This window comes from Antechinus flavipes, chromosome 3 (assembly GCF_016432865.1).
Source record: "Antechinus flavipes isolate AdamAnt ecotype Samford, QLD, Australia chromosome 3, AdamAnt_v2, whole genome shotgun sequence".
NCBI classification, from domain to species: domain Eukaryota; kingdom Metazoa; phylum Chordata; class Mammalia; order Dasyuromorphia; family Dasyuridae; genus Antechinus; species Antechinus flavipes.
The window spans coordinates 438092792-438117656 of NC_067400.1; the positions used below are offsets into that span (position 1 = coordinate 438092792).

At 34.0% G+C, this 24865-nt stretch overlaps 1 protein-coding gene across 4 annotated transcripts in view; it reads right to left on the reverse strand.

Moving 5' to 3' along the window:
* GPD2 (glycerol-3-phosphate dehydrogenase 2) overlaps nt 1-24865 on the reverse strand; it is a 185881-nt gene that overhangs the window by 27638 nt on the left and 133378 nt on the right. For all 4 annotated transcript variants that reach the window (XM_051986359.1, XM_051986356.1, XM_051986357.1 and 1 more), the window contains exons 7-9: nt 13861-14025; nt 12872-13016; nt 2610-2803 (exon numbers count right to left, since the gene is read on the reverse strand). In XM_051986359.1, the coding sequence (XP_051842319.1) occupies nt 2610-2803; nt 12872-13016; nt 13861-14025 (504 nt within the window). The remainder of the gene's footprint in view (nt 1-2609; nt 2804-12871; nt 13017-13860; nt 14026-24865) is intronic.

Sequence of the window (24865 nt, forward strand, 5' to 3'; positions counted from 1 at the left end):
CCAATACCACTGAGTTATTGTGAAGTGGTTTTTAAAAACTTTTTATTCATAAGAATATGTTGTCATTTTTATTCTTATAATTACTGGTATTTTTATTATACATAACTTAAGCTGTTTTTGCTTATTTGGGATCTAGTAAGCCATCTTCCTTTAGGCCTTATGTATCATGTTCTACCCAGAATTTAAGCAATAAAATAGAGAAACTTTACTACTCCCACTACTGAAAGTTATGAAGATACAAATGAACCAAAATTGGGCAACATAAATTCCTGCTTCCAGATTCATTTTTTCCTTAAGTATAGATTCCTAAATATTTGGGTTCAGACAGAAACTCACTTTTTCTTGACTACTTAAATATAAGATTTACCTTTTTAAATTAACTCTTCAAAGTAATAATTTATTTCAATATGATTTAATAAATATATCTCTATCTTTAACAAGATTTTTTAATATTATATAATTCTAGCAAAAAAGAAAAAAGGGAACCTTCCAAAAATCAAATAATGCTTTCATTTTTGAATGTACTGGAATATTTTTCTATTAAATAATCCAGTACTTTGTGTTTTTTTTTATTCTAATGCACCTTATCCACTCTTGATACATTTTAAGTCAATAAATCAGAGGATTTGAATATTCTACTACTACTTGTGTGACCACAATATGTTATCATAGCAAGGGCAGGTAGGTGATGCAAAGAAGGGAGCATTGGACCTAGAGTAAGGAATACCTACCAGAGTTCAAATCCAGCCTCAGACACTCACACTAGCTGATTGCCTCGGTTTCTCATCTGTAAAATGGGGATAGTAACAGCACCTATCTTCCAGAGTAGTTGTGAGGATTAAATGAGATATTTGTAAAGCCATTAGCATAATATCTGGCACACAGTAAGTACTATATATATATATGTTAATTATTATTATTGTTGAAATTGTTTTTTAAGCACTCAAATTTAGTACCCTTTAGATAAGTATCCTCAAAGTATAGTCCACAAACTCCTGAAGGATCTTAACAACCTTTCAGGAAGTTTGTGAAGACAAAACTGTTTTCTTAATACTACAAAGATGTTATTTGCCTATTAGAATACTTTTCTCCTTTTCAACTATACATCTGTGTGAGGCTGAGTTTTCTTCATATATTTGAACTAAAACAACATATCACAACAGATTGAATGCCAAAAAAGAGATGAGAATCCAGCTGTCTTCTATTAAGCTAGATTCTAAAGATATATATTTTTTAAATATACAAAACAATGCCATTCTTCTTTTTTTGTTGTTTTTGAAAACTTAGGGTTGTTTGTTGCTTTTTTTTTTTTTTTACAAAAAAATACGTTAGCATGTAATGAGTTAATTATTTAAATAATTTTAAACATTAATATTTTTAAAATATGTCTGTTTCATTTTTAACATGGCATATATTATAGATATTAAAATCCACATAAAACAAAAGTTCTTTCAGGTCCACAAGAATGTAAAATGATCCTGAGACCAAAAAATTTGAGAACTGCTGCTTTAAGTAATATACAAACAACAGGACTCTCTAAAGCAGGGGTTTCAAACTCAAGGCAAACTTTTTGGCAAAATTCATTGGAAAGGCCAGAACCAGATAAAAATGTAATTGAGAAATGCTTTTAATCATCACATGATTACTGTGAAGATTAAATATAAAATGCCTTACAAAATTGAAAGCACCATAAAATGTCAACTATTAGTTATTGTTATTGATATAAATATTATCATCTCCACTTTAAAGGTAAAAAAAAAAAAAAAAACAACAAAAACAGGCTCAGACATCTTATCCATAGCTACACAGCCTTATAAGTACTAAGATCATTAATTTTCTTTCAAAGAAACCACTACTATGGCAGGTGTTTGGTACAAAAGTTGACCAAGATGGCATGGGAGAATACTCAAGTGATATGTGATTTTGTCAGCATAGGGAACTCCCTCCACCGACACAAACTGATACTTGCCTCTGGTTTAGTATGATCTTCAAAAATGTCAAAAAGATTAAAGGAATGTTACCAAATTGACACCAGATACAAAATTTAAAAAAAAAAATCTCCTGCAAACATTCATTATGAAAAATAATATCAAAAAGTGGACTTTTTAACTAAACAAATGAAGGTAGTCTCTGAATCCTTTTTAGCTAAATTCAGTCATCAATATTGCACTTCCTCAACAAGGAGAAGTTAAGTCCTTAGCACGATTCCAAGAACCAAAGCTGCAGCTATCATATCCCTTCCAATGTGCTTATTCCCAAAATTGATTTTTCTCTTTCTGAATTTCTGGATACCAAAACAAATCAAGAATCAAAGCTTTACTTTGGCTCAGAAATGCTAGAAAATTCAATACCTTACAAATACAATAATAGCATTTAACCAAAAAATACCAGAAAGTACAGCATATAACAGAGGAACTGATGGGAGAAAAGAAAATTACCTCTTATCATTTAAATTGGTCTCTATGAGATAAACATCTTCCAAAACCCTTCTAAAGTTCATAACTACAGGTTAAGCAAGGGCATGGGTGAAGATTATAAAGTAAGGGAAGGACATGGTATACTTTCCCAGAAAGTAAAATCAAACAAAATTTAAGGAAGCAGAATATTACCTTCAACATCACAACTTAAGTAGTTGCGTACTTCATTCAAGATAAAGTTAATGTCTTCCTCCGAAGGAATAGGGTGAGGAGTTATATCAGTTGGACTGTCAGTTGTTCCAGCTATGGTCATTTTTTCCCACGGCAAGAAGAAAATAACTCGTCCATCACTGGTAGCAGGGTCAAGCAGTCCCATATTCTCTGGGCTGAGAGTTAAAAAAAAAAAAAAAAAAAAAAAAAAAAACTTACTCTTTTCAGAACCAGTACAAAGGAAACTGCTTATATACATCTCTAAAAGACAATTTTCATCCACCATTCTCAAGCATCCAAATGATGGCTTTCACCTATAAAAGAAGAAACCTTAAAAGCAATACCTCTACTTAAATATTTTATTCAGAAAGAGAATCTTAATGAAATAATAATGGAAGATGATGGTCCCCAAACAAAGAAGGTCAAATTAGAAAAGTCACACTAAAAAAAAAGTTTTTTGTTTTTTTTTTTTTAATTTCCATATCACCTTCCTTTCCAAATCTCCTCTCCTTCCAAAGGGTCATTCTTTGTAACAAACAAGGAAAAAGAGTAGGGGGAAAAAAAAACAGATTAGCAAAATTAATGCAACAAATCAACATTATATCAAGAGTTCCATACTCATAGTTCTCCTCAATTCTACAATAAAGGGGAAAAGGTACAGGTTTCATCTTTTAAAAGTCACAATCAATTACAAATGACCAATTGATATAATATAGTTTCTAGGAAAGACAGCAATAATTTTAAGATCCCCTGACCTTAGGAGGCTTCTGTTCTAACAATTGGTCAGTGATTGTAAATATTCTGGCTTTGGAATCTAATTCTGAGGCCTTCTGATCTAAGAATGCTATTCTGTCAATGATAATAAAAGCCCTCTGGCCTAGGATTATAATATTTCTTTCCTTAGACTTTAGGGAAGATATATTAATGACCCTGAGACTATTGTTCTAACAATCTGTCAATGATTTCAAGTCTTCCTTAGGATAATCCTACAAATATTACTCTCTGTGGCTCAGTGATAATCAAATTCTTGAGACCACTCTGGGTCTACTACTTCTCACATATCAATTAGCATATCAATGAACAAGAACCACTAGATAAATGTGTCACCTTGCTTCTGTTTCTTTGCCAAATCTTTTGGACTTTAATTTCAATTGGTGTTGCAATTATAATAAACTTTGCCCTTTCACTTGGATAATACATTCTGCAAATTCTTTTTGAGATATCTCATGACATCAATCTGTGACCACTAACCTTTTGAAGTTCCTTTCCAATCTCAACACAACCATCCACACAAATGTGTGTATATAAATATGTGAGTATATGATGTGAAGATTAGAAGACTGGGGAAGGAGGATGACTTAGTATGAATTTTCTTGAAGTCAAAGAATCTATCAAAAGGAAATATTTTGATATCAATTTTTTAATGTTTTGGTCCTCATGTTTGCCATCTAGAGCATCAATACAGCACACTGGCTTGGAATAAATGCTCACAATTTTTAAATGAGTCAATTAAGGGTAGATAGTTGTTCAATCTTTAAAGTATGATGAAAAGTTTTTCTATTGGGATATTTGATACATCTATAAGTGAAAAGTTTCCTGAGAATAAAAACAAACGCAAAAGAAAGACTATATAATATATAGCACAGAAACTTATCTGAAATGAAATTCTTTTGGACATGGATGTAATTTGTGTCTTTTCTAGCTTGGGGTTAATTTCTATATCTACTGTGAAGACCAGGATAACTTAAATAAGTGGTTTTATGGGAAAAGAGATTTCTACTATTATATAAATCCCAAAAAGCTTTAGCATAATAATTAGCACAAAACAAGCTTTGAAGGGTATAGTTCTTTTTTTTTTTAATTAAGTTAATGCTGGGATAAATATCAGAAGAGAGGGCAATGAATACCCAAATAAAGATAAATTATGCTATGAGCAGAACATCCCTAAGGAAACATCAGCATTTAATGAATGTATTTTTAATCAATCACTCCACTAATCAGCATTTATGAAATACCTACTAAGTGTCAGGCACTAAGCAAGACATTAAAATAACAAAAAAGGAAGAAACAGTCTGGCCCTCAAGGAAAGTTTTATTTTTATAAAGGAAGACAATATATACATATAAAAGCATATGCTTTTTTTTTTTTTTTTTTTTTACTTTTTTGGTCCAAACCAGTGATTTCTCTGGTACAGGAAACTTTTAGCACCCCCACCCAAAAAAAGCCCCCCAATGAAGCTCTGAATTTTCTCCAGCACTTTGGGTCTTATTAAGAGAGCTACCTGGGCAGTATAGTCTAAGTGATTTAGTGATAGGACAGGCACGCATGCACACACACACACCTACACACACATATATCAGAGGCAAAACTTGAACCCAATTTAGAAAGGAAGGGGGGGAGGGAAGGAGAGAAGGAGGAAAAAAAAAAGACAGAAAAAGAATCCACTAAATACCTACTATGTGTTAGGCATTGTGCTAAGGACTTTTATAAATTTTATCTTATTTGATTGTGACAACAACCTAGGAGGTAGAAGGTATTAAATTATGTGAGAAATGGATGGGCATTGGGTTTCTGCATTTATGAAAATTAAATTGGAGAAATAAAACTTAAATTACAAAACTGAAACCCACATGAACATCAAGGAATAATCAAGTATGGATGTTATCTTCCCCTGAAAGAAAGTAAACTCCAAGGAGTCAGGGACACACTTTTGACATCAGGGTTGGTGGCCTGAGATTTGAAAAGTATCTTTTGGCCTTTGCCCTTAGCCCTCTTCCTTTACCTCCCCCCTCTTCTAGAATGTAAGCTCCTTGGGGGCAGGGACTAGTTATATAATGAGAGGTGGAGATTTATGTCCTGTAACAACCAATTATGGGGAATCAGGGAGGGACTTGTGCTTCAGAATAGGAAATAAAATGTTGCCTTTGAAGTTTCACCTAGGCACCCATTTTTGCAAGAATGTAAAATAAATCTTTCCTGCATTCATCAGTGAGTCAGTAGAGGTCTTGGTAAGATATTTTGTTTCTTACAATTATTTATTTTATAAATGAGGAAACTAAATCAAGAAGAGTGTTACTAGCCAAGTGTTAAAATCACTAGTTAGTATCTAAGGCTGGATTTTTTCCTAAATCAAATCACAAACAGGAGGTAGAAATGAGTTACTTGATATCTCTCAAGTTTATTTTATAGATGAGAAAATTTGCCCAGTCATACAGTTAATGAGTATCTGAGGCAAGATTTGAACTCTGGTCGTCTTGACTCTAAACTTAGTTACTTTATCCATTGCACTACCTAACTACTTCTGGACATAGAAACCTCTTCTTTGTTTTATTCATTTTTATTAAAAGACAAACACCAATCTCTGTACTGAAAAGGCTTTACAGGGTTTGTGAAACACCTGAACCGGGTTACTAGTATTTGATAGATGAAGCCATTTTTAGAGCTTGGGAGATACTCAGTAATTCATTTCTCTGTTAGGGAAATACATGGAAAGATCACATATATGAATCCCTGAAGAGTAAAGATACCCTTATTCACAGCACAATGCAAAGTAATAATAATTTTTAAATAGCTAACATTTAAATGGTTACTATGGATGGACAGAAGCAGCTCACCCAAAGAAAGAACACTGGGAAATGAATATAAACTGCTTGCATTTCTGTTTTTCTTCCCGGGTTATTTTTACCTTCTGAATTCAATTCTTCCTGTGCAACAAGAAAACTGTTTGGTTCTGCACACATATATTGTATCTAGGGTATACTGTAACCTATTTAACATGTAAAGGACTGCTTGCCATCTGGGGGAAGATGTAGAGGGAGGGAGGGGAAAAATCGGAACAGAAGTGAATGCAAGGATAATGCTGTAAAAAATTAACCTGGCATGGGTTCTGTCAATAAAAAGTTATTAAAAAAGAAAAAGAAAAGAAATGGTTACTATGTTGCAAGCACTGTGCTAGGGACTTTACAATTACACTTATTTGATTATCACAATAATACTGGGAGATAGATGCTATTATTATCCCCATTTTACAGATGAGAAAACTGAGGGTAAATCACTTACCTAGAGTCACAAAAATAGCGAGTATCTGGGGCCAGATTTCTGTACCTCCTAGGTGCTCAAAATATTTGCTTCAGATCCCACACCACATAAAGACTTCTATGCAGTATTCCTAAGTCATTTTTCATTTTCTGAAGCATTATATTGAGTTAAGTTAATGAAATGAGTGGCGATCAGCAACATCCCTTAGAAGGGGGATGTATCTGCTACACTTCCCCTCCTTGTCAAGAATCCTAACATGCATCCTCCCAAAGAAATTAGAGGAAAAGTAGCTCAATTGGACAAAGGCATGAAAAGTCTACTTAAAGAATTTTGTCTATTTGATTAATGGTTATAGTACATCAAAAGCCATTTGCCTGAACACTTGGGAAAGGGAATTTTGGGATTTTTCAATATCAGCGCTGAAGGAGCTGATTTTTTAGAAGAAAAGCTACTCAGTTCAATGATTTGAAGTTGGTAATCATAAAATCAAAGGCTCATTATCTACATGGGTATATGACAATATCTACCGTATATAGACTACTAGTTAATGGGGACACAATCAGAGATCTGAATCATAGCAAATATATATCACAGATATTCATGTAATGATAACAATGATATCAATAATAATGACAACACTATTGTATTGGTAACAGTGAATAGAGGCATCAAAGACAGGAAAAATAGATTTACGACCCATCTTTGTCACTTTACTGAATTCTATGATCCTGGTCAAGTCACTTAGGCTCTGTGCCTCAGTTCTACATATATAAAATAAATGACTTGATTTAGATGCCTTTAAAATTTCTTCTAGTTCAGAATCACTAACTCTATAAAAGTTATCCTTTACAAATCACAAAGGGAGAGGGGAGTGATGAGTGCCGAACAAAAGGTGCACATAAAATCTTTTTGGCTCTCCTTTCATATCAGAGAAGTCTAAATTTTTTCTTTCTTTTTAAGGGGTCTTTATAGTATTTTATTGTAAAATTTGGGTTGATAATTATACAATACTATACATACATTTTATACATTTCTGAGTTTTTTAATTTTTGCTGTCATCTAGCCTTTGCATGTGGTCTGCAACTTTTGCAAAACTTCCAAAATATTCCCATTTAATTTTTTATGCTGGGAGCAGCTTGATGGCGCCAGCCCTGGAGTCAGGAGTACCTGAGTTCAAATCTAACCACAGACACTTAACACATACTAGATGTGTGATCCTGGGCAAATAACTTAACCCCAATTGCCTTGTTTCTTTTTTTTTTTTTTACACTGACCCACAATATATCAAAACTAGGTCATAATGTAGAAGGAATAACTGTAAACAACTCACAATTACAAAGTGCTCTGAGGTTTTGAAGCTAGGTGGCACAGTAGATAGAGTGGCAGGCTTGAAATCAGGAAGTCTCATTTCCTGAGTTCAAATCTGGCCTCACATACTTACTTGCTGTGCAACATTGGACAAGTTACTTAAAACTGTTTGCCTCAGTTTGCTCATCTGTAAAATGAGCTGAAAGACCAAACTACTTTCAGTGTCTTTGCCAAGAAAAACCTAAATAGAGATACAAAAGAGTTGGAAACAACTGAAAAACAACACAACTGAAAAAAAAAAAAACTAAAAACTTTACAAAGGACTTTCTTTACAGTAATTCTGTGAAAAAGATAGTGAAAATGTAATCATTTCCATTGTACATATGAGGAAACCAAGGTTAATAGATTAAATGACTTGCCTTTGATCATACACTTAATAGATATCTGAAATAGGACCTCAATCTACTAGGCAGCCTCAATGAAAATTCACTCAATATTTATTTGTTTCTTGATTTCATAGCACACACAAGAAGCAAAGTCTTGCAAAAGATAGTAAAAAGCTATTAGTTATTAGCTACATGGTCATTTGACTTTTTTAGGGGCCAATTTTCTCCATTTGGAAAATGAAAATGTAGACAAAGTTCTCTTAGCCCTCTGATTCTGTGATACATCATACATCTCTAAATCATAAGACCTGGAAAGCAATGTGATATAGTTTGATTTCAATACAGGAAGAAATCTAGGCTTGCATCCTGTCTCTGATACTTACTAATTGTAGGACCAGAGGTAAATGACTGAATCCTTTTGGACCTCAGCTTCCTCATCTGCACAAGGAAATACTACTATAATATCTAGCTCACACATTTGTTTTGAATCTCAAATGGGATATTATATTTAAATGCATTGTAAATCAGATGACAAATCTTAGCTATCATCACCTTCAGCTTTCTGATTAAGCTTTCCTTGCACACTTGTGTGGTAAATTTTTTTGTTTTATTCTAAAAGAATGTAGAGTGTGTTTTATGTGTATATACATGCACACATGCGCACACACAAACACACACACACACACACACACACGTCCTTTTATTATTATAAAGAGACTCCTTGAAAACATCAGACACTATGAAATGGAGAATTATATATGGAGGATATATCTTGTTTGAGAAAACACTTTCACTGAGCTGCAAGGGTTAACACTTCATCACAAATTTTCCGAGATGTGAATCTACAGATTCATTAGCAATGATAGAACAGGAACTTTACCTATGATCATATTTGTATGGACAGCTGCATTATAGTTACATTCTTAAAATCTACTGAGATTTTTTTTCTTTTTGGTATAAATATTTAAAAATTAAACTGAACATTCCATATTTGGTAACTTGAGTATTAAATATCACTATAAAATGCAATCACAAAATCCTTTAAAACTGTTAAAGGCAGTAAAAAGAATTTTAAAGGGTGAAGGTGATGGTTAACAATACACTTATATAACTAGAAACAGGAGAGAAGCAATATACCAATTACCTAAGCAAAGACATATGTCCTGGGCTTTGAATTAACAAGAGGAGAGGGAAGATAAAGCTATTAACGAAGGATATTAAAATTTAAGAAGCCACTAGGAAATACCCTAGACAAACTTTTAAACTGCATCACTCATACCTTTATTGAAAGAGAAAAATCTGTTTACAATGAAGAAATAATTATGTAAGATTACACTAAGTTTTACAGTGGATATTCCCCTTGGTTAAAATCTGCACCTAGGAAAGAAACATAAACCCTGTCCAACATGCATGAATCATTTTGTACCAAGAAGAAAAGCTTGTTGCTAATTTGTGTATGTGTGTCTGGGTCTAAATTCAATGAAGATTTTTCTCATGCAGACCAGTGCTTTCTGAAGTAGCCTAATTTAAATTGAAATCAATTTATTGTTAACTACTTAGCAATCAGTGGGATAGCTAACAAACAGTATGTGAGCATAGACCCAGTTTAGGAAGAAAAAAATAACATTACCACTAATCAGTTGTAGAAAGCCTCTACTGATGAAAGACGGTTATTCAGTTATATAGATTTTAGTTATGCCTTTGTAAAGAACATTGTAGAGTGCATTACCGGGGAAGTTTAAATAATTTTTTAAGAGGATATTTTTTCAAATTTTCTATATTTCTTTTAGAAATTAAAATATTCCCCACCCAATTCCCTTTGCAGTTTATATAAGATGATGGCACAAATAGATTCCTAATAATCCACAAATAAACTTCCTAAGTTTATAAATTCTACAATAAATTGGCCAAAGGATGACACTCTTATGATCCTCTTTACTCTTTTGTACATAGGAACTAGAAAATGTGAATGGAAGACATACAACCCACTAAATTCCCAAGCCGATCTAATTATGGCTCAAGCTCGTGGACTTGGATTGTCAACAGTCTGGCTGAAGGCTTCCCCAGACAGTTCATACCAGCCTTGGCTTACCTCTAAGCATGTTGGGGAAAACAGGTTTAAATCACATTAGCATGATGAGTCATGGACTGGCAGGCCCAGAGATCAAATTCAATCTCTTATTCCTTCAGCCCATCAAATAATGATCTTAAAAACAAAAACCTACCTTCCTTAGAGCCACAGCCCTACCATTGACTATTTGCGATTGTGAATCCTTTGGCCCTTATCAATTTTCAAAAGCATGGAACTGATATGGAATTATACTAGCCTTTGAAACTGATAAATTGAATGGAAATATACTGTTTGCATAAAATTTCCAATTCATGTAATAGTGAAAATGTCCAGGATTGCTTCTGTCACTTTGATCAGTAGCATATTTCTGGTTATATGTAATATATATAATATATAATAACTATTATTAGTTAATGCCTTAATGTATTCAGGAATGGGAAGAAGAGGAAAGAGGAAAATATAAGATTATGCCCCATGTTTAAAGTTATTACAATGCAAGGAATTTTGTAATATAATGGAAATAAAAAGATCACTAATCAGAAGGTAAACTTTAAGTGCTCAATAGACCACATAAGGTCCTGGAAGTTACATATGAAACAAATCTTCCTGTTCTCAATGAAAAAAATAGGAGTTTGGTGGGAGGGGGGATATGTGCAGGGAAAAAGACAACTAAAGTAGAACACTGAATATATAATATGTCTGTGCTTATTTTTCCTTAATGTATGTCCCAGGAAGGATTCAGTTTTGAAGATAAGGTGTTTAATGTTTGCTTTTTTCCAATCATAACTGTAATACAAATATACAAAAGGCATTGATAAAATATTTTAAGAAGGCCAAGTATTAGACCCCAATCCAAGAAAGTCTCTTGGCTTCTGAAGAATTAAAATGCAGGCCCATTTTATAATAGCAAAAACCCCAGAAACTGAGTAGATGCCCATTACATGACTTACATGAACTGATGCTAAGTGAAGTCAGTAGAACCAAAGACAATATTGTACAAAGCCACAAGACGATAATATGATGATCAATTCTGATGAATGTGGCTCTTTTCAACAATGAGATGATTCAGACCAATTCCACAGACTTATGATGGAGAGAGCCATTTGGATCCAGAGAGAGGACTATGGGGACTGAATGTGGTTCACTACATAGTATTTTCATCTTTTTTGCTTGCTTGGTTTTTTTCTTATTTTTTTCCTTTTTGATCTGAATTTTCTTGTGCAGCATGATAAATGTGGAAATATGTATAGAAGGTGTACACCTATTTAACATAATGGATTACTTGCTGTCTAGGGGAAAAGGTAGGAGGAAATGAGGGAGAAAATTTTGGAACACAAGATTTTGCAAAGGTGAATGCTGAAAACTATCTTTGCATATATTTTAAAAATAAAAATATTATTTTAAAATGAAATAAAATAAAATTGAACAGCAAAAAAAAAATTAATTAAATGCTGTAGAGTAGATCACCTACAGGTGGCACAGTGTTTGCTTTGGGTTTGGAAATCAGGAAGACAAATTCAACCTTAGACACTTACTAGCTGTATGATCCTAGGGAAGTCACTTAACCCTGTTTACCTTAGTTCCTCATTTATAAAATGAGCTGGAAAAGGAAATAACAAGCTACTTGAGTGTCTTTGCCAAAAAGATCTCAAATGGGATTATGAATGGTCACAATAAGGAAAAAAATTGTAAACTCTTTAAAAGGCAAGATTTATTTCATTTTGTCTTTGTATTATTACTCATACCTAACCCAGTACCTTAAATACATAGTAGCAATCAAAATGCTTATTGAATAAGGTATATGGCACCTCTCTTGCTTGCCCCAAGACTTTCTTTAGCACAGGATATATTTAACTCTGTCCAAATTTCTGTCACTCTGTCTCTCTCATTGAAAACATAATCAAACCAAGAACAGTCTAAATAGGTATAACATAATCAAACCAAAAATACTCTAGGTATTTCAGTCTAAAGGAAAAATTAGTAAATTTAGATAAACTGGAATAATATACTCATGTTTAATTGATTATTTTCAGCAAATGAATATACAGGACTTTGTACTCTTGCAGAGAAGACCACAAATCTTCATCTCTAAAAAGCTAATCTTATAGTAATTGGTTATGGCAACAGTTAAGACTACTTCTATCATTTTCCCTACTTTTCTTTTTAAAGGACTTTTAAAAAAAAATGCATCTTGAATTAAGAGTTGAATATCCAAAAAAAAAAAAAAAACCTTTTTGTTTGTGTATCATAAGAGAATAGATTTTTACATTTTCCTTCTTTTTAAGTGCAAAGGCAATTCTAGTTATTAAGGAAGGTGGATCAAAAAAAATTTTTAAATTATGGGTTTTCTTTGGAGAATTTCACTAACTATAATTGTAATTTTACTCACTCTAGCTACAAATACTGACTGGTGCAAAAGGTAGCTCTTGGAATCTGGTTACCTGTAATAACCAGGCATCACGATGTGTACCCCAGCACTTGGCTGACAGATGTTTTCAGTGCACTGATTATCCATTTTGCGCAGTGTGTCTGTGAAAGGTCCCGTAGCATTGATAACACATTTGGCTCTCACTTCAAATTCGCACCCTGTGAAAGAAAACAGCATCAATCACAGACCCCATTTGTTTCTCTGCTCACTGATGCTTTGGATTATTAATTTATCTATTAACTTAACCTATAGTGAAGTATATTGTATGCCACATTAAGTGACATGAGCAGCTGGAACCACTGAAAAAACAGTATAAAAGGTTCCCATATGGGTTATTTTTACACACACACAAACACAGTGTCACATTCAAAAGCCCAAAATGAAGCAAAAAAATGCAACTCATTTTGTTTCAATTCCCATTTCAATTTGCTGAAATATCTAGTATTTGAGAACCAAACCTCAAGAAACCACAAAAATAAAATAAGCTGTTTCCTCCTTTAAAACGAAATTCCTAAACCGGATGCCATCAGACATCAGAGTATTGGTTTTACTCAATAGAAGGATCTAGTTATAAAACCGTGCCCACACTGCCAAATAATCAGAACATGAATGAAAGCCTGACAGAAGTTAAAGATGACCTAAGTTAATGACACATCACCATGCTTTGGAAATGCTCTGCCTATGTTATCTAAGTTATATTTAAAAACTCAACTAGCTTATTTCATTTTATTCATAACATATTTTTGTAAAGAAAATTAAAAGCATTCCTAGCTGAGGGAGTCTTACCTGGGAATTTTCTTTTTTAATAGCAAGCCCTTCTCCCTCTAAAGAAAAAAAAAATCAGAGAGCCCTATAAAGGCACTTTTTCCTATCCAACCACAGTTACAAAGTTAAGGAATACTATTAATGTGATAATGAAATCTAGTTTAAATGAGAGTAAAGTGATGGACAAAACTATAATAATTCAATAATTAGATGAAGCAAAGACAAGAATGGACATACCTGTTAGCATATCCTGGCACTGTGCACCACATATTTGCATCTTCCCACTTACTGGATCCTTCCTCTTCAACAAATTCTTCACTTCAACATAATTGGCTATGGCAGCCCCATACCTGGCAGCAGTGAGTGCGATGGCAAGGTTCATCCTTGCATCATTGTGTTGTCCTGCAGCAGGAGGAAGGAATCAAAGGAAGGACATGAGTCACCTCGAGCCACTGACTTATGGTATGGAAGTATGTCACAACAGATCTGTCACATCTGTCCCTGTCACCCAGAATATACATGATGACTGGTCAGGTCCATCAGGGATTATTTAAAGATACATGGCCTATTCTAGGTCAGGGCATTTACCCAGCTACATAATAGTAGTAAATGTAATATTACACATCACAAAGATGGCTAACACCACTGGTTCTATAGAGCTGGCATCAGGACCTGAGAAGATTTTTTAAATTATAATTATTATCCACTGCATATTAAAATGAATACTCAAATTAATCTTCCCTTTGGCTTTCGAGAAGGAAATAATGCAAGAATTTCAGAATGTAAAATACCTTCTATACATGAGTTAGCATTTTTTATGAACATATATTTTATCTTATATATAAAATTCTTTCCATCAACATGCATTTTTACCAGATGCAGACCACCTGCAAGACACTATGCTAGGCACTATGCAAGATATAAAATAAGTCATGGCAAAAAGTTCAGCCTTCCAGGGAAATCCTCTCTAAAATTTCAAGTTTTCCATAAATGCATTTTCTTGATTGAATTTTGAGTTCAATTTTTTTTAAAGTATAGCATCTGAAGAATGTCCCATAAAAACTAAGTAGTTAAAAGAAGCAAAATTTAATTACAGAACAATTCTTACCTGTATTGTTAAAGATTTATTGCTGAAAAATCCTAGTTAAAGAAAACTAAAGTGCAGGAGGGAGAGAAAAGGGGGAGGGAATGATTAATCACTTTAAAATACTGACATCACTGGAGACTTTTTCTATTTATTATCGCCCCTGAAGTTAACGCTGACCAGGAAGAATTACTCTACATTGCAGGGGCCAGGTTCAGTGTGCCCTGAATAATTAATTACTTGGTACTAGATGTATTGAAGCAGGGTTCAAATTCCCACATGTTGGGATGACTTCTATCAAGATAATACTGATAAAGGGAAGAATTTGTAATGGATATTGTTGTTGATTTATGTTGCTAGAATACCAAACATTTAGTATAAATGGTTTATGTAAAGTTTCTTCCTTGTGATTCTGTCTGTGCAATGCAGAATCACCACACAAGTAATCTGTTCTCTCTAAAAGGGCAAAGTTATAAAGATAGAATCAATGGCTTATGATACTGCTGCCCCCTCCCTTATTCTAACAGGACTGAACTGATATAATCGGCTAGAAACACCCTTCCTACCCCATCCCACCCCCAAAATGAAATGTTATACTAAAGGCAGAGAAAATGTCAAACATTCCACAAACAATATAAGGAATTATTGAACTGGATTGAAACCACATCTCAGGAAAGTAATAAACTTGGAGTAGAGGGTGGGCAACAATTTTGTCAAAGGGGTTGAAAGTGGAAGAAGAAACAAAAAACTAATTTTAAGAGTTCAAATAAGAAAATATTCTTTAAAATACAAGACTCTACCTAGTTCTTTTTGTGGTGACAAAGAATTGGAAACAGACAAGATGTCCATTAATTGGGGAATGGCTGAACAAGTATATGACTGTAATGTATGACTATTATGCTGTAAGAAATGAGGAAGGGGATGGTTTCAGAAAAACCTGGAAAGATATATGTGAATCGATGCACAGTGAAGTAAGCAAAACCAGGAGATGCTAACAATAATATCATCATGATCACCAGCTATGAAAGATTTAATTATTCTGATTGGTATAATGATTCACAACAATTCTGAAGGACTCATGATGGAAAATGTTACCCACCTTCAGAAAGAGAACTGATGAACTTTAAGTGCAAAACTTAGTTTTTAAACATAGTTTTTCACTTTTTTTTTTCTGGGGGTGAGGAAAAGGGTAACATAGCTAATATGGAAATTATTTTGCATGACTTCACATATAGAATGGGTATCATATTCCCTGCCTTCTCAATAGGTAGAGGAGAGGCTGAAAGGAGGGAGAAAAATTGTTAAAAAAAAAAAAATTTAAAAATAAAATGTTAAAATACTGGGTAATCCAGTCAACAAAGCAATGATTTGAAAACAAGAAGATAAGCTCAAATTCAGTCTTAGACACTTAATAACTATGTGACTCTGAATAAAACCCTTAATCTCCTTCAGCCTCTTGTTTCCTCATCTGTAAAATAGGGATAATAATAGGACCTCTTGTTAGACAGGCAGGGTTATTGTGAGGATTAAATAATATACATAAAGCATTTTTTAAACTTTATAACATTATATAAAAACTTAATATTATTGCTACTTAAAAGTATCATCAATCAGTTACTAAGGACATGTTATTGCTTACAAAATAAGTTTAGATTAATTGAATTTCAGGCCAAGGTGAGAAAAAGTGACAGAAAGCCTAAGTCCCACATGCCTATTCCAGCAAAAATATGAAATGATCAAATAATAGTCAAGAAATACAAAAATAACCATAGCTGATTTCTTCCACTCTAGAACCATACCAAAAGTCAGAGAAAAACTCACAGGCAAAAGGAAAGCGAGCTGGTAGTACAGCTAGTGCCGACAAAGGCAAAGAAGTGGGCAGGTTAAATTATAACAACAATTACAGCCCTACAATATCTAGGATCCAAAGGGTCCAAGATCTTTAGAATTCTCTTCTAAAATTCCACTGAGGGCTCTGAAGATCTAGAACGCTGAACCTCAAAGATCCAAAAGGGCTTAGCAAAGAGAGGTAGAGGTTAATACAAGAACTCAGGTGACCCAAAACAAGATAAAACAGGGATAACCACACTCCCTCTTCAAAAACCTAGCAGGGAGCAAATCCTGGCCTTTAAAGAAGTAAAACTAGAGTGATACTTAGCCAAATAAATAACCAATCTCTTATAAAAATTTTTTATTGTAAAACCAGATGCCCCTAAACCCAAACAATGAGGGAAGGGGCTCCATAATGACTAAAAGCAGAGACTCAGAATGGGAGGGGAAAAAAATTTTCTTTTAAATCCTCAATGGAAATAACTGGAAGAAAAATAAATAGCATAGAATAGAAAGTGATTAAAAAAAAAAAAAGCTTACCCTTGTGCCAGACCTTCTGAAAATTAGAATAGTCCAAATAGAAATCAATAACTCCATGAAACAGAAAGGACTATTAGAACAAAATCAAAATATTTAAAAATAAGAAAATATAAAATATCTAATATTAAAAACAGTTGAAATGAAAAACAGGCCATAGAGATAATATAAGAATCTTTGGATTCCCTAAAAACTATACATACATAAATACACATACATATACATATATGTGGGGGTAAAGTTTAGACACTTGATTTCAAGAAATCATAAATCTATTCTTAGAATCAGAGGTCAAGGTAAAAATACAAAGAATCCACTAAACACTTCCTGAAAAGAAACCCCTCAAAGTTCCAGTATTATCAAATATACAAATTCAAGAGTTTCCATGTAAAAACATATATGCTCCAACTATCCAAAAAGAAGCAGAGTTCAGGTACCAAAAAACAAACAAACAAACAAACAAAAAAAAAAAAAAAAAAACCATTCAGCATCACATGTAAAAGGTAAGAGAAACAGTCTTAGAAGCAAGAAGAGTTTATACTTGGTGAGCATAATCCCCAAAAGGAATAAAATGGAGTTTGAGTAAAAGAGGTCGTTCAAGTCTTTCTGACTAAAATTTTCAAAAAAAAGGCCAGAGCAGAGTAGAAACTTTAAAAATAAGAGTCAATAGAAACCTAAAAAGATAAATCATTTTAATATTCAGAAGCTTTATAATGTTTAACAATGTAATAAGCAAGTGTCTCTTTAGAATCTCAATTATCTTTAAAGGAGACTGAAAAAGTTTAATTAAGTTTAAATAGTTTAAATAAGAAAAAACAAAAGACCTGGGAATGGATTATTTCTCTTGTGAGAGTTTTATGAAGAGAAAAAGCAAAGATGGTAAAAGGAGTATGTTAATGTAGAAATGTGGGGAAAGAGTGGGATACATATATTTCTCATAATTTAGGTTATGTGAGAAGACTATATAAAAGCAGAAGATGGAGTAGGGATACTGGGTTTCAGATAAATGTCACATTTATCTGAAATGCACAAAAGAAGACTGAATATATACAGAATTTGATATAGAAATACATCAAACCATCAAAAACATGAAATCTTTCTTCAGATATTAATAGTGTGACCACAAGCAAATCACTTAACCTTTTTCAACCTCATTTTCACATTTGTAAAATAGGAAAAAATTATAATATCTATCTTAATGGGGTGTTGTGAGAATTAAATGAGACAGCATAGATAAAATGATTTGTAAACCTTCAAAGTTTTAAATAAATCCTAACTATAATTATTTCCTAATATATTTAACAGTAAGTTTTTTTCTTATTCAAGGATATTTTTATACAACAATCCCCTTTTTATGACACAATGAAACACAAAGGACCATATTATATGTGTCTCCCATATTATTTTTACCTCTGGGAGCAAAATTTCTGAAAACAAAATGAACCACTGGAAAGCAGCCATTTTGCTACTAAAGGCATTACTATAACACAATCAAATCTAGATTTTCATATAATAGTTTTCTTAAAGCAAAGATAAGCAGAACTGTTATTTCATTAATGGATGTCTGCTTCAAAAAAGCATGATTTCTAGAACTATGCTGCTGGTCATTTTCCCTTGCATTCTGACATATGTGCACATGTGTTTAAAATTCACAAGGGAGGAAACGAGACTATACAAAAGAAGGGTCTATAATTGCTTCCATTGTATGAAAAAACATTGTTTAAAAGTTTAGATTTCCCCATTGTTTAAAAGAGAGAGAGAGAGAGAGAGAGAGAGAGAGAGAGAGAGAGAGAGAGTGTGTGTGTGTGTGTGTATGTTTTGTGGGGCTAAAAGGAATACGAAAGCCATGGTTTCATAAAGGAGAGGTTAATTTCAATAAAAGTGTTCTAAACATAAAAATATAAGGATTTTCCTAGCAAATAAAATGGAAATCACAATTAATTTTTTTTCAGATTAAAAAGTTATTTCAAGGCTTCAAGGTTTTGTTTGTCTGATCTCAAGTGATTTAAGTGTAGAAAAGTAGGAAAAGAATGAATAAAGGAGGGAAGATAACGTGTGACTTCAAGAACACAAGTCACTTAATACAACTGAGAGGGAACTTTCTGTAATTTCCCATGGAAATATCATAATACACAATCTAAATTTTGAAGTATCCATTTTAAACTACCAACTTATAGTTAAAGAGTACCCAGAGATCTATAGCAAACTATATACTCAGGGGATGCTTCAGAAATACTCAACTTCAGAAATACTCAACCTCAGAAAAAATGGCTTAATCAAAGCTATCTATATCTATTTCCATTCTTCAGCAGAATATATCACCATAGGAAACATCATGAGGATATATCTCCAGTTAGGATTTATTAAGAGCTTACAAGGTGCAAATGGAAAAGCACAAAGAAAAACAAAAATATTATCTATAAGGAGGAGTTCATATTTTACTTAGGGAGCTTAGCATACAATTGGTATCTAATAAATTTGTATCAATTGAGATAGCATATATCAAATACAGAGTAGAAAGAAGGTCACCTTATAGGTGCTGCTGAAAGACAGTAAAGGCCTCCGGCAGAGGATGGGATTTGACTTGAGTCTTGAAGGAAGTCAGAGATTAAAAGTCAGGTGAGGACAGAGATCATTCCAAGCATGAGGCACACACATGGGAGATGTAGTAGTATATACAAGGAATCACACGTATGCAGGCAAGGATGGGTTTCTGACTGCATGGAGGGGAGAAGAATATAAAAAGAACAGAAAGATAGGAAGTAGCCAGGTTGTAAAGAGCTCTAATTTTTTTAAATAAATAATAATAGCTTTTTGTTTTTCAAAATACATTCAAATCATTTTCAACATTCACCTTTGCAAAACCTTGTGTCCCAAATTTTTCTCCCCCCCTCTTCCCCTCTCCCCTCCCTAGTCAGCAAGTAATCCAAGATAGGCTAAACATGTACAATTCTTCTAAACATATTTGCTCATTTACCATGCTGCACAAGAAAAATTAGATCAAAGGAAAAGGATAAAAGAAGCAAACAACAAAAAAGGAGTGAAAATGCTATGTTGTGATTTACATTCGGTCCCCACAGTCCTCTCTCTGGATGCAGATGGCTCTTTCCATTACAAGTCTATTGGAACTGGCCTGAATCACCTCCCTGTTGAAAAGAGCCACGTCCAAAAAAAAAAAAAAAAAAAAAAGAAAGAAAGGAGCCCCGTCCATCAGAGTTGATGGACACATAATCATGTTGTTGCTGTGCACAATGTTCTTTTGATTCTGGCTCACTTCACTTAACATCAGTTCATGTAAGTCTCTCCAGATCTTTCTGAAATCAATCTGCTAAATTGTTTCTCACAGAGCAATAACATTCTATTACAATCATATATCATAATTTATTTGTATATTCTCTAACTGATGGGCATCCACTCAGGTTTTTAAAAGGGCAGCTACAAACATTTTTGCACATGTGGGTTCTTCTCCCTTTTTTATGATCTCTTTGGGATACAGACTCAATAGAAAGAACTCTAAGTTACAAACAATTTTATATTTCATCCTGTACATGGTAAGGAACCATTATAGCTTATTGAGGAGGGGAATGATCTAGGTTAACCTACACTTTGGGAAAATCACTTTGGTAGTTGTTTATAAGATGAATTAGAACAGAGAGAGACAAAGTGAGACTTTAGAAAGCTACTGCTATATTCTAGGAAAGAGGCATGGACTTGTGTCCTAATTGTGTAAGTAGAGAAGTAGACAAAGAAATATGGCAAATGACTAGATATGTGGGGAAACAGAATAACTGAGGATGATACTGAGTTTGCAAGCCTCAGTAACTAGTGAAAGGCTATTGCTGAGGACAGTAACAGAAAAGTTAATTAAAGGTGAGGAATTTGGAGAAAAGATAATTATTTGTTTTCACTTTGATATGTCTGTGGGACATATAGTTCAAAATGTACATCAGGTAGTTGATATATGGGATTGGAAATTAGAAAGAAGACTTGGTTTGGATAAACAGAATCATCTGCATAAAAATGACCAAGGAACCCAGTGGAATTAATGAGATTATAAAATAAAAAAGATGAGAGAAGAGAGGGAGGAACAAATGTGGTTAGTGAATAAACTTTGGCAAGAGACTAAATCAAGAATAATCAGACAAGAAAGAAGAGAACCAAGAGAGAGAAGAGTAACGAAAACCCAGAGAGACAAGAGTTACTAACTACAAAGAGATGGTGATTAGAACTTCAGTTATTTGATAAAATCAGACTTGATTGGTAGATGTGGTTTTATTTTCTTTTGTTTTGTTTGTTTTGTAAAGGAATAGACTTGGGTATGTTTATAAGGCATCAAGGAAAGCCAACAAAAAAGGAGAGATGAATGGATGGAAGTAGGGAGGGAGACAAGGAAAGAGAAAGACAAGAGAAGAGGAGAGGAGATAATGGGGGGAATAATCTACTGATAAAGGTGGATGTTGAGTGAGATATATCAAGGACATGTGTAGAGAGTTTAGCCTTAGAAAAACAGAAAAACAGAAGGGTCCCTTACTTCAGAGACTAAAGAGAAGGAAATAAAAGACAATGATGTCAGTAGCATAGGGAATGAATTAGGGAGTCATTGTAAGCTTATTTGGATTTACTAATGATATTAGTTAGCATGTATGAAATGAACTCAGAACACAGGTCCAGTTCCATACAGCAACTAAAAGTAAGAGAATGAGGAGAATAAGCAATGTTGGAGTTTAGTGAGTAAAAAGATAAAATAGGAGATTTTGAAGAGAGGATCAAAAACAACAACTATTGTTTGAGTCATTAAAAAAAAATTTAAGAATGAATTTAAGGATGATATAAAATTGCTGTTGTGCTTCAGGCTTGATTAGGACACATCACTATATCAGGGTCAAAGTACAAAGTGTCTAATACTGGCTGATCAGATCAATATGAGCTTGGAAGATTCTTTTAAAGGTTGAACAAAAATAGTCCATATGAACATTTGGAATGGAGTTGTCTCCACTCCAAAGTTCAGCTATTTTTCAACTATTGCAATTCTGCTTCACTCACAGAAACACAGGATCCTCCTTTTCTGGAGCACGCCGTGCCAGGTGGTCCTATGCCAGCATTTCCCATGTCTTACAATAGATAATAAAGTTCTTCAAAAAGACCCTAAAAGTATCCTTTTATTGCTTCTTCTGACCTCTATGTGAGCACTTGCCTTGTGTTAGTTCTCCATAAAATACTCAAACATGTGCTTGGCATTTGAACAATGTGGCCAGCCCATCAGAGTTGTACTCAGCAGCAGTATTTGAATGCTTGGCAGTTCAGATTAAGAAAGGACCTCAGTATCTTATACCTTATTTTACAAATGATCTTCAAATTTGTCTTAAGACAATTTAAATTCAATTTTCTGGCATGGCACTGGCAGATTGTCCAGGTTTAACAAGCATACAACAATGAGATTAGCAAAATTGTTCTATAATTTTCAATTAGGTTATATAAGACCTCTTTTCTCCCATACATTTTTTTCAGAGTTCCCCCAAATACTGAGCTAGCTCTGACAATGTAATCATAAACCTCATTATCTTTGTAAATCCCTGGAAAGTATACTCTCATGGTTAGCAAAGTTATACACAGCATTTAAAATCTATCCATTTACTTCAACTATGTATCGATGGTATGGTACAGACTGGTGGTGTCTATTGTCAGCCCCAAATTAGCATAAGTAGCTGAGAATCAATCCATATTCTGTAGCTTCTTAGTGTTAAGAGGCAGAATTGAGAATACACTCATCCATGAACAAAAAAAGCATGCACCAATTCTCCCTCCACTTTAGTCTTGGCTTGTAACCTTTTCAAATTAAATAATTTACCATCAGTGTGATAGACGACCTTAATGTTGTTTTTATCCTTGTTGAAGGCATCTGACAACATTGCTGAAGACATATGGTAAAAAACATAGGAGCAAGCACACAACCCTGCTTCACTCCACTGATGACTGGGAAAGTACATGAGCATCATCCATTATTCAAAACCTATGCAAGTCATACTGATGAACTTTTGTGAGCAACCAAATTTCACATGATCTTCTACTAGTCCTCATGATTGACAATATTAAAGACCTTGATCAGATCAATGTTCTATGACCAAATCAGATCAAATCTATGTTCACATTTGTTCTCCTGGTATTTCTCCTGGAATTGTTGGGCAGCAAACACCATACCAACCATGCCTTGGCCCTTTTTTAAAGACATATCAGCTCTCAGGTGGGTGGGTGATCATCTTCCAGGTCGAGGATGAATTTATTAAGAAGTCTCTGGCAAAAAATCCTGCCAGTAATGCTACAGAGAAAGACCCTTCTGTGATATACAGAGCTGTACATTGGAGGAACACACAAACTCCTGGGGTATAACTTCTTCTTGGTATAAAACACGAAAGATTTCAGTTAGCTTTTTCATGAATGGTGAATCCTCTGCCTTATAAATTTCTGCTAGAACAGAATCAGGACCAGGTTCTTTGCCGGATGAAAGAAGTCCAAAGGCATTCAAAATCTCTTCTTTAGTTGGACTTCAGCTAGAGGGGGATTGACTTCTACATAAGTAATATATTCAATAACCATTGCTACTGCTGTTGCTGCCTCACTTTATAAATGATAATACTCTGGTGTTAAAAATCACCCAGATTTACCATCTTAATCTCTTTCAGCACATTGATGATGAGGGTTCTCCAAGTTTTTGTAAAAAATTTTCTTCGACCTCATTGTTATGGTGGGAACCTTCCTACAAGTGGCAATCACATTGTCATGAGCCTGTCATACATGTTTTTTGACTAGATCAGTTTGGATTGCAAAACATATACATGGTATTCCATATTGCTACAGCCACTCCAGAAAAATGTGTAGTAATCAACTTTGACTTCAGTAAGCTGTATCAGTACTGTAATCAGTAAGATTTGTCAGTCTTGCTTCACCTGAGCCTGCGATTTGGATGCCATACCTGCTGAGTTCTCTCACAATAGCTGCTCATCTTACAGGTCTAATGGATTTCAAGTTCTTCATAAGTGTGTACACATTTCACTTACCATGGTAGGTGGAATCGTCTTTACAAAAATTTTTGTACTTTTGTACTTGTGTGTGTTTCAACCACAGTGTAGGATCCCTACCTGCTATGATAAGCAAGCCAGGTAAATCAGATGATGTGGGGGCACCTTTTCTAGCTCCTTCCTCACTCCAGGGGGAGAACAGTATTGTCCTTAAAAAACAGTTTGCTCAAACTTGCAGAGAGCTGCCAAATTCTACTGCTGTCCATCACCACAGGACTTTGAGATAGGTAAAACTGGTAAAATGGTATGAGTAATACCTTTTGATTCCCACATGAATTGGATTTAAGGAAGAACTGCATAAAATCATCAATCTCATTCTCTCCTCCAAAGTCACTAGAGACCAATAGCAATACAAAAATGAAAATGACTAGTGATGACCTGGGATGAATAACCTTGCATCTTGATGTCTAACTAGACTCCAAGAGCCCCATAATGCTCATTTCTCATGCCTTCATGACCACTGGAACAAATTATTCTCCTCTACCCATTCCATTGACGAAAGTTTTTGTTGTTGTTGATTTGTTTTGTTTTTTGCTAAGGCAAATGGGGTTAAGTGACTTGCCCAGAGTTCACACAGCCAGGAAGTGTTAAGTATCTGAGACCAGATTTGAACTCAGGTCCTCCTGACTTCAGGGCTGGTGCTCTATCCACTCTAGCACCTAGCTGCCCCAGACCCCAGGGAAGTCTTTATATGTGTCATACTCTTTCTAACTCG